This window comes from Plasmodium gonderi (genome assembly GCF_002157705.1).
Source record: "Plasmodium gonderi DNA, contig: Chr09, whole genome shotgun sequence".
Classification (NCBI taxonomy): Eukaryota; Apicomplexa; class Aconoidasida; order Haemosporida; family Plasmodiidae; genus Plasmodium; species Plasmodium gonderi.
In genome coordinates this window covers 751,212-766,537 of record NW_021628934.1, presented here as the reverse complement: position 1 = coordinate 766,537, position 15,326 = coordinate 751,212, and the positions used below count along the sequence as shown (strand labels likewise).

Below are 15,326 nucleotides of genomic sequence, written 5' to 3'. Positions count from 1 at the left end.
ATATATATTACCCCAGAATATCTCAACCTTTGTAGAATTTTTTTTTTATGATTTTAATTATTTTTGTTCATGATTTAATTATCCACACATGTACATACATCCGTTGACGTGGTCAATAGTATAAAAAAAAAAAAAAAAGAAAGAAAGAAAGAAAGAAAGAAAGAAAGAAAGGACAATAAATGACATAACAACCAGGTAAAGGAAAAACTGTACTGGAATATACACATCATTCATATCAGCACATCAAACAATAAAATGAAACAACAAACAACGATCATATAATGATAGATTATTTAAAATGTGATTGTATTAAATATGCGATTCCGGACGAAAACTCTGAACCTCCCATAAGCATTTCACGAAATAAGGAGAATACACTAGTAGCTGCTGTGGAGAATAAAAAATATGTACATATATATAAAATAAAAAATTCAGGATTCTCGCGCTGTGACACAATATGCATAGGGGTGAGTTGTTCCATTCATAAGAAAATGTCTTGACATTGTTAAAAATGAAAAATGCCGCCTTAGTACTATCTTCCTCAGTCATTCTTTTTCGCAAATTTGCCAAGCCATCGCGTGGGCGTACATTAATGGAGGAGGTGACATATGTAAACGTACATTTCTGCATACATCCTTCCACATGTACGTTCAGCAATTTATACATCCATCCATATGTACGTTCAGCAATGTATACATCCATCCATATGTACGTTCACCCATGTATACATCCATATGTACGTTCACCCATGTATACATCCATCCACATGTACATCAATGTATACACACCCCTTACCCCCATTGCAGAATAGGAACAAAATTATCGCTCTTGAATGGTCAAACCAAAACGATTTACTCATATTGACCATTGACATGAAATGTGTCATATATAAAAATGGAAAAAACGGAAAATGGGAAAACAGTCATGTTAATATTCCCAATGAGGATCTAACACCTACATGTGTTTCTTGGCATCCGCATTCCTACTATTTTGCCATTGGCTTTTCATCAGGGGTTATATTAATTTGTTCAAAAAGTGAGAATCAAAAATGGACAATAGAAAAACTGATAAATCATTCTGGTAGTATTTTATTTTTACAGTGGTGTTATTCAGGTATAAGTTACAACAAGTGTAACATGTGTGTGTGTGTGGTTGGGTGGGGGGTTACCTTTCACTCATTCCACTTTTCACTATTCAAAAGACCATGATAAAAAAATCAAGTTGCTTCGAATATTTTCCCTTTATTTTCTTTTATCATACATTATATTATTTATTTATTTTTCGAAGGCCATGTATTGTGTAGCTGCTCGATGGATTCAACCGTTGTGCTGGTGTGCACCTCGGATTTGCTACATGATGGACCTAAAAATGAAGAAAAATTCAGGTACATTTATTTTTCCATCAAAGTATACATATATATTTTTTACACGAATTCGAGGGGGAATTGTAAATGTGCATGTGTGGATTTTTTGTGTATTTGTTTACATGCATCACACATATACATATTCATGTACCCACACAAATGCTGCCATTTATGGGCACTTCACCCACTCAGAACGTATTCCAACATTGACAAAGTTATAGCAGACAGGAATTTAAACAACAATGATGTAATCAGTAAGGTAATGGAAAGTTTTTTTTTTTTTTTTTTTTTTTTTTTTTTTCCTCCATCCATTTTGCACACATATTTCGACAATATCTTATTGCATTGCACTTAGGACAGATTGAATGCGAAGGACACATCATTTTTCATAGTTCCTTTTCCTCATCGAATGAAAGAATAGCCGTAATAAGTATGGATTATTTTTCGTAACAAATGTGTATGCACAGTTTTGAAATAAAAACGTACTGCTCTTTATTATTTTTATTTTATTTTATATTATTTTTTTTTTTTTTTTTTTTTACTTTATTTTTTTCTCCATTTTTGTAGCTAGCAATTTTGAAAATAGTTGTGAAAATCAGCAAATAATAATTTCCGACTACTTTGAGTCCCCACCCAACACTCAGTTCCTGTCCTGGATTGGCCAAACGATGCAGAAGTGTTTGTTTCTTGACGAGAACAGACTATTAGTTGTACGACAACTGCAGCATTTTGCATGTCTATATCCAAACAATGGGCATGAGCACATATAGACATGGGGGATACATTTTGCACAACATACCTCCCTTACGACAATGTGTCTATCTAATCATAGTGCTCTTTCCTCCCTGATCTAAGCGTTCACATTTTGATGAAACAAAAACGAAATGGTAATAACCCCATCTATTTTATATTTTTCCCACTTTTCAGTACGGCTACGAGATATTTCCAATCCTTATAGAAAGCATAAATGGAGAATGGACAATATCAAAGGTCGTTCTACCGCAATTCTCAATTAAAAATTTAAGTGTCGATTTTTTCTACGACAAAAAAACTATTCAAGATATAGAAGAAGAATGCAAATATATGAATGGAAATGAAATAATTGGAGAAATAGTTGCACATTCGAATAATATATTACAAATATCCATGTTAGAACCGCATGAAAGTGGAAAATACATTACGTTTGTGACAGTGTCTAGCGATTTCAATGTCGTTTTTTGGTGTTTAGCCTTGTGACAATTTTGACTAGCTAAAAGAAAAAAAAAATATATGAACAATTCATAAGATACACCATTTTGTTCTTTGCACACGCAAAAATGTAAAAAAAAAAAAAAAAAAATATATGAACAATTCATAAGATATGTCCTTTTGTTCTTTGCACACACACAAGTGCAAAAAAAAAAAAAATATGAACAATTTATAAAACACACCTTTTTTTTCTTTGCACACACACACAAATGTAAAAAAAAAAAAAAATTATGTTTTGACAAAATAACTATTTTTAAAATATCTACGACGGACAGTAAAGAAAACAGAACAAATGTAGGGATAACGGAAAAGTATACAAAAGCGTTTGAAAAGTTTATTTCATATACTTAATCGTCTCTCTTATAATCTGCAGAATACGAAGATATTATGTTGTTGTGAGAGCTAGGAGGAAGTACCATTTTTTTTTTTTTCTTTTGCTTTTTATGAAACAGATCAAATAGGGAAAGAAAAAATTGTATGCACACACAAAAGGGGAAAACAAAATGTATGCAGTAAAACTCAGAAGAAAAATGCAGAGTTTACATCAAAACTCCTAACAATACCCAAAGTAAACAACGGTAAGAAAAATAATAAAAACAGAACTTCAGCATACAACTTCATAACCACACCTGAGGACATACACTCAAATGGTCAGCAGAACAATCATAACGAATGGTGTAGTTAATAAAAAAAAAAAAAAAAAAAAAAAAAAGATCATCTAACATTCACCCAGTTATTTGCATAATACACGAAGTTGCATGAAGACGAATTGGAAAAGTATAAAAAAAATTCATCGCATCATTGCCCCCCTTGGCAACAAAAAAAAAGAAAATATAATGCAAATAGAATGCAAACAATGCAAAAAAAAAAAAAAAAAAAAATGCACAAGCATAATAATTACTCACCCATCATCTTTTTACAGACAACGCTTTAGAAATATTCATTATTTTATTTTTTCCGCTTTTGTTGTCACTTCATACAGAAAGTAAATATGTGCAACGGAGAAGAAGTAATATATTGCACTGATTTTTTTTTTTTTTTTTCTTTATCTTATATTTAATTTTTAAGTGTTAATTTGTGTTGCTGGTATTTTTTCACCAAATTGCAAACATACCAGTCTGTTACACAAATGTTGCAAAAGTTGTCTTGTTCATTCGACAAGTTTATTCTATAAAATTGTGGTTTGTAAAAAGTGATTGAAAAAAAGAAAGCATAAAAAAACACGCAAAAAACAGAGAAAAAAAAAAAAAAAAAAAAAAAAAAAAAAAAAAAAAAAAAAAAAAACAAAAAAAAAAAAAAAAAAAAAAAAAAAAAAAAAAAAAAAAAAAAAAAAAAAAGAAAAAAAAAAAAAAACAAAAAATAAATAAAAAAATCAAAAAAAATTTAAAATAAAAAAAAAAAAAAAGCAAACAAAAAGATTAATTAAAAAAAATTGTGGTTTGTAAAAAATATTAAAAAAAAAAAAAAAAAAAAAAAACAAAAAAAAAAAAAAAAAAAAAAAAAAAAAAAAAAAAAAAACACATAAATGCACATATACGCATAAGTATACTCATAAGTATACTCATACATGCATATATATACACCACTACGTGTAAAGAGAAAAAGATGGAAATATTAATAGGGAGTGCCACCAAACTTTTACATACAAAAAAAACAAACCCATTTAATCACGATGGTGATGGTGATAGAAACCCATTGAGTTACGATGAGAATAGTCATAAAAACCCATTTAGTTCTCTTTTCAGAAAAAACAATGTCTCCTTCTATGACGACCTTCGCACAGAGGCGTTGCTTTTATTGGTAAATAAAAACCAGGAATCAAACAAACAAAAAAAAAAAAAAAAAAAAAAAAAGGAAAAGACATGAACATTTGCGTGTGCAATATATCTACACATAGTACACAGTCGAGAGTGTACCTATGTATATACATATGCTATCATCTACGCCCTCCACATTTGAACATATATATACATAATCCTTGTGATTAAACTTTTCTTATGTATAAACTTTTCTTATGATTAAACTTTTCTTATGATTAAAATTTGCTTATGTTTTACTTATAATCAGGATAAAGGAAGTCAACCGATAAACTATAAGTTGTAAGAATGCTAAAACGAACATGTATTTTTTTCTTTCCTACCTCCAATTGGGGAGGGGAGTTAGCTCAATTTTAGCACAATATAAGAATGTACATACATATAAGTAAAAAACAAACTTATATATGCATATTTAAATGATATTATATTACGTGCATATATAGCACTCTTCCTCCCAGCACTCATAACTGTTTACATTACAAAATTGTAGGATTAATAGAGAATGTGTTTTATTTACTGAGGGGAAACAAATACGACATACAAAAAAAAAACAGGTCCTTTTATTTATACTGAACTTTTTTTTTTAATTGACGTTAGTATATTATACTGTGCTTGTGTGTGATGGTACTTCTTTTATTTGGAATGATAAGTCGTAAGAAATATGTAATATGCATCCGAATCATCATTCCAAATAGAAGAAGTATCATAACGATATTCACAAAGGATTTTTTTTTTTTTTTATATTTTATTTTACTTTATTTTGTCTTACATTATCTTGTCTTACATTATTTTGTCTTACATTATTTTGTCTTACATTATTTTGTCTTACATTATTTTGTCTTACATTATTTTGCCTTGCTTTATTTTGTCTTGCTTTATTTTTTCTTGCTTTATTTTGTCTACCTTATTTTTTTTGTTTCAAATTATAGGAATTTGAAAAAATTAACGAAATTATAAACAACATTGACTATTTGGACACTTTAAAAGAAAAGGTGCACAATAGAAATTTGGGAAAAATCGTTGAATCACTTGGGATATGTACTCTAAAGGATGTGTCACCAAGAAGAAGGTATAAATGAAATCCAAAAAAATGATCAAAGACACTTTAAGAAAAAGAGAGAATATAAAAGATAACTAACGAGACAAATCTGTATTCCTGTTACTGTTGAAAATTTGATTTTTGAAAACCCTTTTTTTTGAAAAATTTACAATTTATTTAGTCCATTTTTTTTTTTTTTTTTTTTTTTTTACACACCATTGCAGTGAAGGGAAAGAGGAGGAAAAAATATACAAGCAGAAATTCGAAACATTGAAAAAGAAATATGACGATTTGAAGGAAAAATTGGATACAAGGATACATCTCGATCTAATTAAAGTAACTATCATTCCCTGCATTCAACCTAGCTTTTTTCTAATTGTTTATCTGTTTCCGTTTTGTTTCTTCACAAACAGTGTATTTGTAAGTGTGTGCCTCATCAGTGCATCTAATCATCTGCGTATATCCTTGATGTGGCTTTCTAGTTTGCCATCGAAACTGTATATACTCCCACGTAAGTTATACATATACACGCAACATATGTTGAAACATATTCTTTTATTTACACTCTATTTCAGGCAGGAGTATTTTACAACAAAGAAGACATACAAAACATTCTTCACGTTGTTAGGAAATACCAAGATGAAAGTGCAACCAAAAAGAGCATAATTGATGTTCAAAATGGCATTATACAAAATGTCGTCGAACGGAAGTAAGTACTATAATGGATGAAAAACAGACGAGAAGGAAAACAATTTAACATGTGCGCGCTTTTGTAAAATCGTCTTCGCCCTCTTCCTCCTCTTTGTGTATGCGTGGCGAGGTATGCATAAATATATTTTCCTTTCAATCTATCCATGCATCCCTTCCTTCTGTCTTTCACTGTTTTTGTAGCCAAATATGCAGAAATAAACTAGTGGTTGATAAAAGGAAGAACGAACAGCTCCTGAAGATGTGCCACACATACTATGAGCAAAAGTAAAAACATGAACAAGACGCGAAACACACAAATGGATATGATAATATATATATATATATATATATATGTGCATACGCGTAAGGACAATGAATTTCATGCACGCGTTTATTTTACCCCTCTCTTTTTTTTTCCTCCCTCTTAGCAAAAAAGCACAAATGAAACTAAGAAAGCTGAAACACGCATTTCTTGAGTATAAAATGGCCTTGGAAAGCATAGTCTCCTGCTGCGAGAAAATAGGAGTAATGAGACGATTATGTAGACAAGTTTCAAAAAAGCTGCAAAAAATGGAAGCAGGGCAATGTTTCCGTCTTTCCCAAACAAACTGCTATATATCTCCTACAGCGAATATAAAACGAATTCCAACTCACCACATTTCAGGGAGACAAGATCATATTGATGGATGTCATAAAGTCATCTAGAGCTCAAACTGATCTTTCGATTGCAACAGACATATTGAATACGTAATGCAAGAACAAAAAAAAAAAAAAAAAAAATGAATTGTCACTGTCGTTGCTTTGTGTATTTAAAATGGCATACATTAACGTCCAATAGTTTTTGATTAGGAAAGAACACACACATACACACAAACAACGCATGTCGTACAACACCTCTAATAAAAAAAAAAAAAAAAAAAATGTTCATACTTTTGGCACAATTTATTTACAGGAAGAAAATACAAGAGTTGGAGATGAATATATGTTACTGTGAGCATCAAATCAATGTAAGTCCCTTTATGCTATCACCCGCATGTTACTGAGTGGGCTTTCGAATTTGCAGAACCGATGTAGCGATCAGGAAATGAAAAATAAAGCTACACCTTTCGTGCTTACCATATGTGCGTGTGTGTATGTATATATGTATATATGTTTTTTTTTTTTTTTTTTTTTTTTTTTTGTCGAAAGTGCTTGAAGGATGACCTAGATACAATGCTGGACAAGTTGGAAAATCAAAAAAAGGAGAAAAGAGAAGTTATGAATGAGACCTTACGCTATAAAGAGCACCTTAGGAAGAATAACGCATTACTTGTAGAGGTAGTAATTCACGCACGATTCTTTTTCTCATTTTTTTTTTTTTTTTTTTTTTTTTTTTAATTTATGCAAAATGTACAAATGGACATATAGCTTTACAAAATGTCTTGATCCATTCCCATTTTTCATCACCACAACTGTTTCGCAACCCCCTAAATAGACATTGGAAAACTTCCGACATGTGATAACAAACGTAGATAAGTATATTTCGAAGGAAGATAGTAATAACAAACATGACTTCAAGGAGATCTTTGACAAGAACAAGAAAAAGGTATGCACGGAAAAGTGGTTCCAGCCAATGAATTCCGTTAGGGAGATAGATTCGCCTTTTCGGTCTGCTAAGCTATTAGAGGCAGTAAAATTTGTTGGATACGTTGCGTCACCTACTATTTCTTTCCATTTTTCCCGCATTTGCAGTTTCTCTTCACTTTGATTCACATACTATTCCCATTTATTTTTTTCCAATTTATTGCTTTTATCAAACCTGCTGCATTGGACATTTCTCACCTGCTGAATCTCGTTTTCCACACACACGGGTTTTGTCTTCACAGTACAACGATCTTGTGCGAAAAGCAACACATAAGAATAAGGAAATAGAAAATGTTGGGAACAAGCTTCTCCTGTCGAATAGTTTAAGTAAACACGAGTTGAAAAAGCACCAAGAGTATCTGAATAAGCAAATAAATGAAATTAGAAAAAATGAGGGAAGTAAATGGGGGCACAAGGAACAGGGGCTTGTTGAGGAAGAAGAATCAATCATCCAATATGAGGTTGAACAGGAGGAAAAGGAAAAAGAAAAAAAAAGGAAACAAGAAGAAGAAGAAAAAACACAACTAGCCAATGAGGTGGAACAGGAGAATGAAATAAAAGGGCCCGATCGAAAAGCGGAACAAGAGGTCGAAAGACCAGATCCAGTAGATGAAACTATGGAAGGGAGAATAATAAAGCAAGTGAATGGAATCCTAGAAAAAATAGATGTAAGCGGAGGAGCGGAAAAACAAAAAAAAAAAAAAAAAAAAAAAAAAATATAAAAGAAAAGGAAAGGAAAACCGTACCATCAGAGAGTCACTACTTTTCCCCTTTGGAGATAAAAAACCAATTAATGAGTAAATAAACCTACGGGTGAATAAACAAATATGTCTAAATTCTCCCATGTGCAGGTCAACAAGTTAAGTTTTCAGGAATGCGTAGATGTCATATACAAAGCGGTAATAGAGAACATAGCCAATTTAAGTGTAGATACACCCAAGGGTTTTCATATCCCTGCACATGTTCAAGCATGGAATGCAAAACCATTTATGATTATTCATGGTTATTGATGGCCAACTTGATTGTAAGGTTCCCCCAAGAACCTTACGTTTATCTACCAGATAAGTTTCATTCCCATTTGTTCATTTTCAATATTGATTCTTATTTCCATATTACTTTATTACTACTTCTAGAATTTACCATTGACACAAAGCAAGCTAAATAAATTAAAGGGAATGGGAGAAGTGAGCAAAGAAGATCTTGTAACCTTCATTAAAACTCTTATTATAAATGAAGATGAAGCATTACAAAATATGATAACCTTCTTTGAAATTTGGGATGTAAAGGTGAGTCCAATGGAGATCCTCCCAAAAAAAAAAAAAAAAAAAATCAAATCATTGGACATGTAAGAGGTTTTATCTTTTTTGTGTGCGTCTCATAATTTATTAGAATTTTATATTTTGCATGCAAAAAAAATAAAATAAAATAAAAACTTCATCACATTTGTTCATGTGTTCTCATACACATTCATACGACCATTGCAATTGTACACACACATATACAAAATTCATTTTCTCCCTCTTGGAAAATAAAATAGAAAACGGGACACATGCACAAGGAATTAATTTTGCTAATATTAAGACAGTTTGGAGATAGTCTAACAGATGAAGAAATGGATTACTTACGAGGGTAAATGAAAAAAAAGAAGGAAAAAAAAAAAAAAAATAGATAAATAAATAAGAAAGGCGAATCGCACCAAATGGTGATAGAGGGCGCCTAAGAAGTTGAAACAGCATCTTGGAAAACGCACATGAGTATATATATGAAGCCCCTTTTTAGACATGTATAAAAATTAATTTCATATATATATATACATATATATATATATATATATATATATATTTTCTTTTTTTTTTTTTTAAGAGAGATAAACGCGATGAAGGAATCTAACATCTCCTACATTGATCTGTTGAAAAGGTATAATCTGAAAAAGGGTATACTACCTATGCAGGAAAATAATATGGTTCAACACGAGGATAACATCATCTCCGTTTATGTTTCCATATACTTCAAACTTAGCACAAGCTCAATTTATTTTTTATTTTAGTATTTTTTATTTTATTATTTTATATTCTATTTTAGTATTTTATATTTTATTTTAATATTTTTTATATTTTCTCTTTCTCTTTCTCTTTCTCTGTTATGCATCTTTTGATAGATGGATCCATGGAATACAGGAATAGATAAGAGAACCTTTTTTCAACCTGCACACGTAACACAAAAAAAATACATTCCAGCAGGAGCGGGAGCAGCAGCACCACTATCACCTTATATGAAATCACCTTAACGAGGAAAAAAAAATATCTATAAGTGTATACATACTTTTCACTCCTGTTTTTATATGTGTTCAAAAATTATAATCAATCAAATTCAAACAGGATAATTGTCAAGGTTTGAATTTGTTTACTTTGTATGCAATATAATTTATGCAAAGTCCTACCTCCACTTCTACATCTCTTCCAGTTTTATGAAACACCTTCTATTCCTTTCTTTTTCTCAAGTGTGAACATTCATATGGTGGTGAATTATTTATTGCTTATCCTATTGCTTATTTATTGGTTTTTTTTTTTTTTTTTTTTTTCGTCCACTAAAATATAAAGTAAAAACATAAACACAGATAGAGAGAGTGAGAATGAGAGAGAGAGAACACCTTTGTCATTTTTTTTTTTTTTTAAACATCTTTCTAGTGCAGAATAACTTTTGATTAAATCTTCTTTAAAAAAGATTAGAAAAAAGAAAAAAGCTGTAATTTATACTATACAAATGTGGCCATAAATATACCACAATTCTCCATAGTTATCCAAGGAACACACAACAAAATTGTAAAAATTTTGTTAAAGTGAAATAAATGGCTAAGTTGTAAAAATGGCTTATGAGGGATGAAATTTTTCTCGGTAGTTGAAATAAATTCAAGTGTGTGTGGGTGGGTAGAGTACCTGAAATATTTTTCATGCGTAAAGAAAGTGTAGTGTTGTTATATAATACACTCCAAACTAGAAGCATAGAATTCAAGGTGAAAACTTGTAAACCCATAAAATAGGCATGTATGTATGTATTAATTTACGCATATATGTGTGTGTGTGTGTATTACTAGCATCTGAAGAAAGTATAGAAAAGGGGATGGAGTGGGGTTTGTACTAATGGCCAAGTGAATTGGAGTTGGACTCGCAAAACAGATCTGACTTCAACCGTTTATGCTGCATATGGTGCAGGGTTATTGTACCTTTTATCCAATTTCAGGAAAGCTTTCTAAAAGTGGCCAAAACGGAGAAAAATTCAATGTATTGATATCCAACCCGAATACATATTGTACGTGTGTGTATATGTATGTATTTATTTATTTGTGAATGTGTTTAAGCGTGTATGCATTTAATCGTGCATGTATTTATGCATGCACGTATGCTTACCCTGTTATAGCGCGACAAGAAAGGGTGTCAAGTGGGTAATATGCCATTCTGTGAACTAAGGAAAAAGGCAAAATGGAGGTTTTTTATGGCTTTAAAAAAAAAAACAAAAAAAAACTACTTATTATTAAACCTCCTTTATATACAACACACACACTCATTGCATGCATACGTAATTAGTACACTCACGCAAATTAAGGCTCCCAAATCGCGCTTACCGAGGACGCAAAAAATATCGCAACGTGTCCCATTTTCTGCGCATCTTCCTTTTTTCTTTATTATTACTATTTCCTTTTTCGATGGGGAAAAAAACAGAAATGATCAGCCCTTTGGCCCAGTTTTTTTTATTATAATTTTTTTTTTTTTTTTCCTGTTTTTTTTCCTGTTTTTTTTTTTTTTTTTTTTTTTTTTTTTTTTTTTTTTTGGGTGGGATTGGGGGAGCATATATATTCAAATGAACAAAATGGGGGAAATCAAGAATGAAAATTCTCAAGTGAATAAGGGAGGAGGAGGAGGAGGAATAAGTAAGAGTTCCAAGGGAGGAAGTAGTAAGGCTAGGATTGGGACAGATAAAACTTCCTCTATGACTTTGGAAACAGGAGTTGTAACAACCACTGCAGAAGAAAGTGGCACAACGAATACCATTGTTTCTGAAAGCAAAGGCACAAGCCGAGGGGGTAGTAGGTCAACCACAAAGGGATCCGGAAATTGTAGAACTAAAGAAAAATCTTCTGCAAATAGAAATGCTACATGTGGAGGAAGTAGTGGGATGGGGAGCAATTGCATCACCACGAAATTTTCAAGCACTGCCAGCTTGGCGAATACGTCGAATCAATCCGACGTGATAAATCAGTCTAGTCTGATCAGTCAATCCGACATGACGAATCAACCCAGTGTGATCAGTCAGTCCAACGTGACGAATCAACCCAGTGTGATCAGTCAGTCCAACGTGACGAATCAATCCAGTCTGATCAGTCAGTCCAACGTGATAAATCAGTCTAGTCTGATCAGTCAGTCCAACGTGACGAATCAATCCAGTCTGATCAGTCAGTCCAACGTGATAAATCAGTCTAGTCTGATCAGTCAATCCGACGTGATAAATCAGTCTAGTCTGACGAATCAATCCAACCCGACGAATCAGCGAGGTCAGACCCACGCAGCGAAAGCCGTGAGCACAGCGAACTCGGCCACTTCCACCTCGACCATCACAAACACAACGGGTAATACCATGACCAGCAAAAATTCCAAGGGGGGAAACAGCAAATCGAGAAGTACAGGGAAGGCACTAAGTTCTCTTTCCAAGATTAACGATTCTTATGCACTAATATTTCCAAACGCATTACCAGTGAAACAAGTTATGTGGGGGCTGGACCCTTTAAACAAGGTATGGAGATACTGCTCAATCGTTTATGCAAGGCCAAAAAATAAGAATTTGAATGACTTAAATTTTATTTTTCCATTAAGCATAAATAAAAATGAAATTATAAATAAGATATCTAATGAGTTAAGTGCAAGTAATGCATCTATGAAAGAATGTGACTATGATTATTATGTGCATTGGGAAAAATTTGATAGACGATTAGACTGTTGGCTAGCTTATGAAAAATTACGATCATTAGACCAGGATCCAGATGACGGGCTTCCGTTCATAAGAGATACGGAGAATGGAGAATCAGATAATGATGAGCATGCAGGGATTGATAAAGAATATTTAAGAGAACATGAAGAAAATACAAAATTAAAAACAATAAATCAAATAAAATTTGGAAAATATTTAATTGACACATGGTATTTTTCACCTTACCCAAAGGAATACCAAAATATCGATATTTTATACATTTGTGAATTTTGTTTAACATTTTTTAAGGAAAATGGAGAATTAATTCGACATACAGAAAGGTGCGAAATTAGACATCCACCAGGAAATGAAATTTATCGAAATGAAAAAATATCAATTTTTGAAATTGATGGAAATTATTTTCGAATTTATTGTGAAAATTTATGTTTTCTCTCCAAACTATTTCTTGATCATAAAACTTTAAAACATAGAGTTAATTTATTCTTATTTTATGTTATAACAGAATATGATCAATATGGATATCATATAACAGGTTATTTTTCAAAAGAAAAATATTCCAAAAATAATGTCTCATGTATTCTTACACTTCCACAACATCAGAAAAAGGGTTATGGAAAATTCTTGATAAATTTTAGTTACTTTTTATCCCAAACAGAGAAACGCACAGGAACTCCTGAAAGACCTTTGTCTGATTTAGGAGTGGCATCCTACATGGCTTACTGGTATGAGACTTTGCTGAAAGTTTTAGTAAATTATGAACAGTTATCCATTCAGGAGCTTTCCGAAATCACAAGCATCGAGACCAATGATATCATCTCGTGTTTGGAGGAGAAAGAAATTTTTAAAACCGTGGCAAATGGAGATACTGTTTATTACATCAATCCGCAACAGCTGGAATTCGTTCTGGGAAAAATTGGACAAAAAAATTATGACTTGTGCAGGACCAAACTGCACTGGGTGTCCTACGACTACCATTTGGCCATGTACGAGTAGCCCAAGTGGGCGCAAAAAAAAAAAAAATAAAATAAAAATATTAAAATAGTGAGGTAGTGAAGCGGCAAAATAGTGAGGTAGTGAAGCGGCAAAATAGTGAGGTAGTGAAGCGGCAAAATAGTGAGGTAGTGAAGCGGCAAAATAGTGAGGTAGTGAAGAGGCAAAATAGTGAGGTAGTGAAGCAGCAAAATAGTGAAGTAGTGAAGCGGCAAAATAGTGAGGTAGTGAAGCGGCAAAATAGTGAGGTAGTGAAGCAGCAAAATAGTGAGGTAGTGAAGAGGCAAAATAGTGAGGTAGTGAAGAGGCAAAATAGTGAGGTAGTGAAGAGGCAAAATAGTGAAATAAAAATAGCTAGCTAACGCTTTTTGGTTAGCTACTTTTTTATTTCATTCTTTATATTTTCCCCTTTCTCCCTTATTCTGATGTTGTTGCCAGTTTGTATTTATTTCCACGTTAGGGAACTTTCAAACTTAAGTACGTATTCATACACTTCGTGAGAAAATACACATATGGAATTGTCGATGTGGATATATCAACATGGACACACATGTGTGTGCATTATTGCAGTGTTCATATTTTTTTTTTTGTTCATAATATTTATACCTGTGCTCTCCTCTTTTCCGCATGAACACAAAAAATCTGTGTGTCCCTTATTTAATTTCCTTTTAATTTTTATTTTGTAAATAGTAATATGTACATATATATATGTGGATTTTTTTTTTTTTTCGAAGTATTATATGTTACACACACACCCGACACCTACCTTTACAAACTTTTTAATTTATTGCATTTCATTCTGCACTCCGGCTGACCCAAATTTGATGGTAAACTGAAGGCGTTTAAATGAATTTTTTAAACTGAAATATTCCAAACTGAAGTGTTCTAAAATGAAACATTTTTAAATGCATTTCCCTGCGTAGGCAACCTTTTTACCTGAACATGGGGACATATGCATGATGGGGTAAAAAAAAAAAAAAAAATAAATAAAAACATGTTCCTCCAGGGGGTGGGGTGGTACGTAATGCGTAGCGCAACTATTGGAAAGTTCACCAATACTTGGATAATATACAAATTAATTAATTTAAAAGGGAAAAGGGTTCGTAAAAGAATGTGAAATAATTACATGAAAAATGCACAAAAGTAGGGTTAAAACAATGTAGCTTCCCAGAATGAAAAAATACTCGAAATCGTATAAAACAAAGAGTTTTTTCCATAAATGCGGGTTAAGAAATGAAGAATAAATAAAAAAAAAAAAAAAAAAAAAAAAAAAAAAAAAAAAAATAATATGGGAAATGGATAAAATTTAAAAATATATTCATATTTTTTCTTCTTCTTTTTTTTTTGTTTTTTGTCTGTTTTTTTTTTTTTTATTTTTTTTTTTTTTTTTTTTTTTTTTTTTTTTTTTTTTTTTTTTATTAGTCACTTTCTGTATTTTCGCTACTTTTGATTCCCACTCTATTGTCATCCACCCCGTCTTTTTCACTCTATATCGTTTTATTTTCTCCACTCTCATCCGCTTCCTTATTTGCTCTTTGTTCCGTTTTTTCTTTTCCACTCTTATGATCTTTTT

The 15,326-nt window shown here is 31.7% G+C and overlaps 3 protein-coding genes across 3 annotated transcripts; all 3 read left to right on the top strand.

Annotated features, from left to right (window-relative positions):
- Positions 1-281: 281 nt before the first annotated feature.
- On the top strand, positions 282-2,599 carry PGO_091560 (WD domain, G-beta repeat domain containing protein; the record flags this gene model as incomplete). Its single annotated transcript, XM_028687744.1, has 7 exons — positions 282-467; positions 807-1,113; positions 1,288-1,384; positions 1,556-1,622; positions 1,724-1,793; positions 1,931-2,073; positions 2,291-2,599. 7 exons carry the CDS (start codon positions 282-284, stop codon positions 2,597-2,599), a joined length of 1,179 nt encoding a protein of 392 aa, XP_028543545.1.
- Positions 2,600-4,216: 1,617 nt separating this feature from the next.
- On the top strand, positions 4,217-9,963 carry PGO_091550 (hypothetical protein, conserved; the record flags this gene model as incomplete). Its single annotated transcript, XM_028687743.1, has 17 exons — positions 4,217-4,398; positions 4,887-4,932; positions 5,358-5,497; positions 5,692-5,803; positions 6,043-6,176; positions 6,359-6,442; positions 6,586-6,682; positions 6,822-6,904; positions 7,110-7,164; positions 7,346-7,474; positions 7,632-7,742; positions 8,023-8,448; positions 8,632-8,679; positions 8,914-9,066; positions 9,318-9,409; positions 9,644-9,697; positions 9,939-9,963. 17 exons carry the CDS (start codon positions 4,217-4,219, stop codon positions 9,961-9,963), a joined length of 1,971 nt encoding a protein of 656 aa, XP_028543544.1.
- A 1,684-nt stretch (positions 9,964-11,647) lies between these two features.
- PGO_091540 (histone acetyltransferase) lies at positions 11,648-13,756 on the top strand (the record flags this gene model as incomplete). Its single annotated transcript, XM_028687742.1, has 1 exon — positions 11,648-13,756. One exon carries the CDS (start codon positions 11,648-11,650, stop codon positions 13,754-13,756), a length of 2,109 nt encoding a protein of 702 aa, XP_028543543.1.
- Between the last annotated feature and the right edge of the window lie 1,570 nt (positions 13,757-15,326).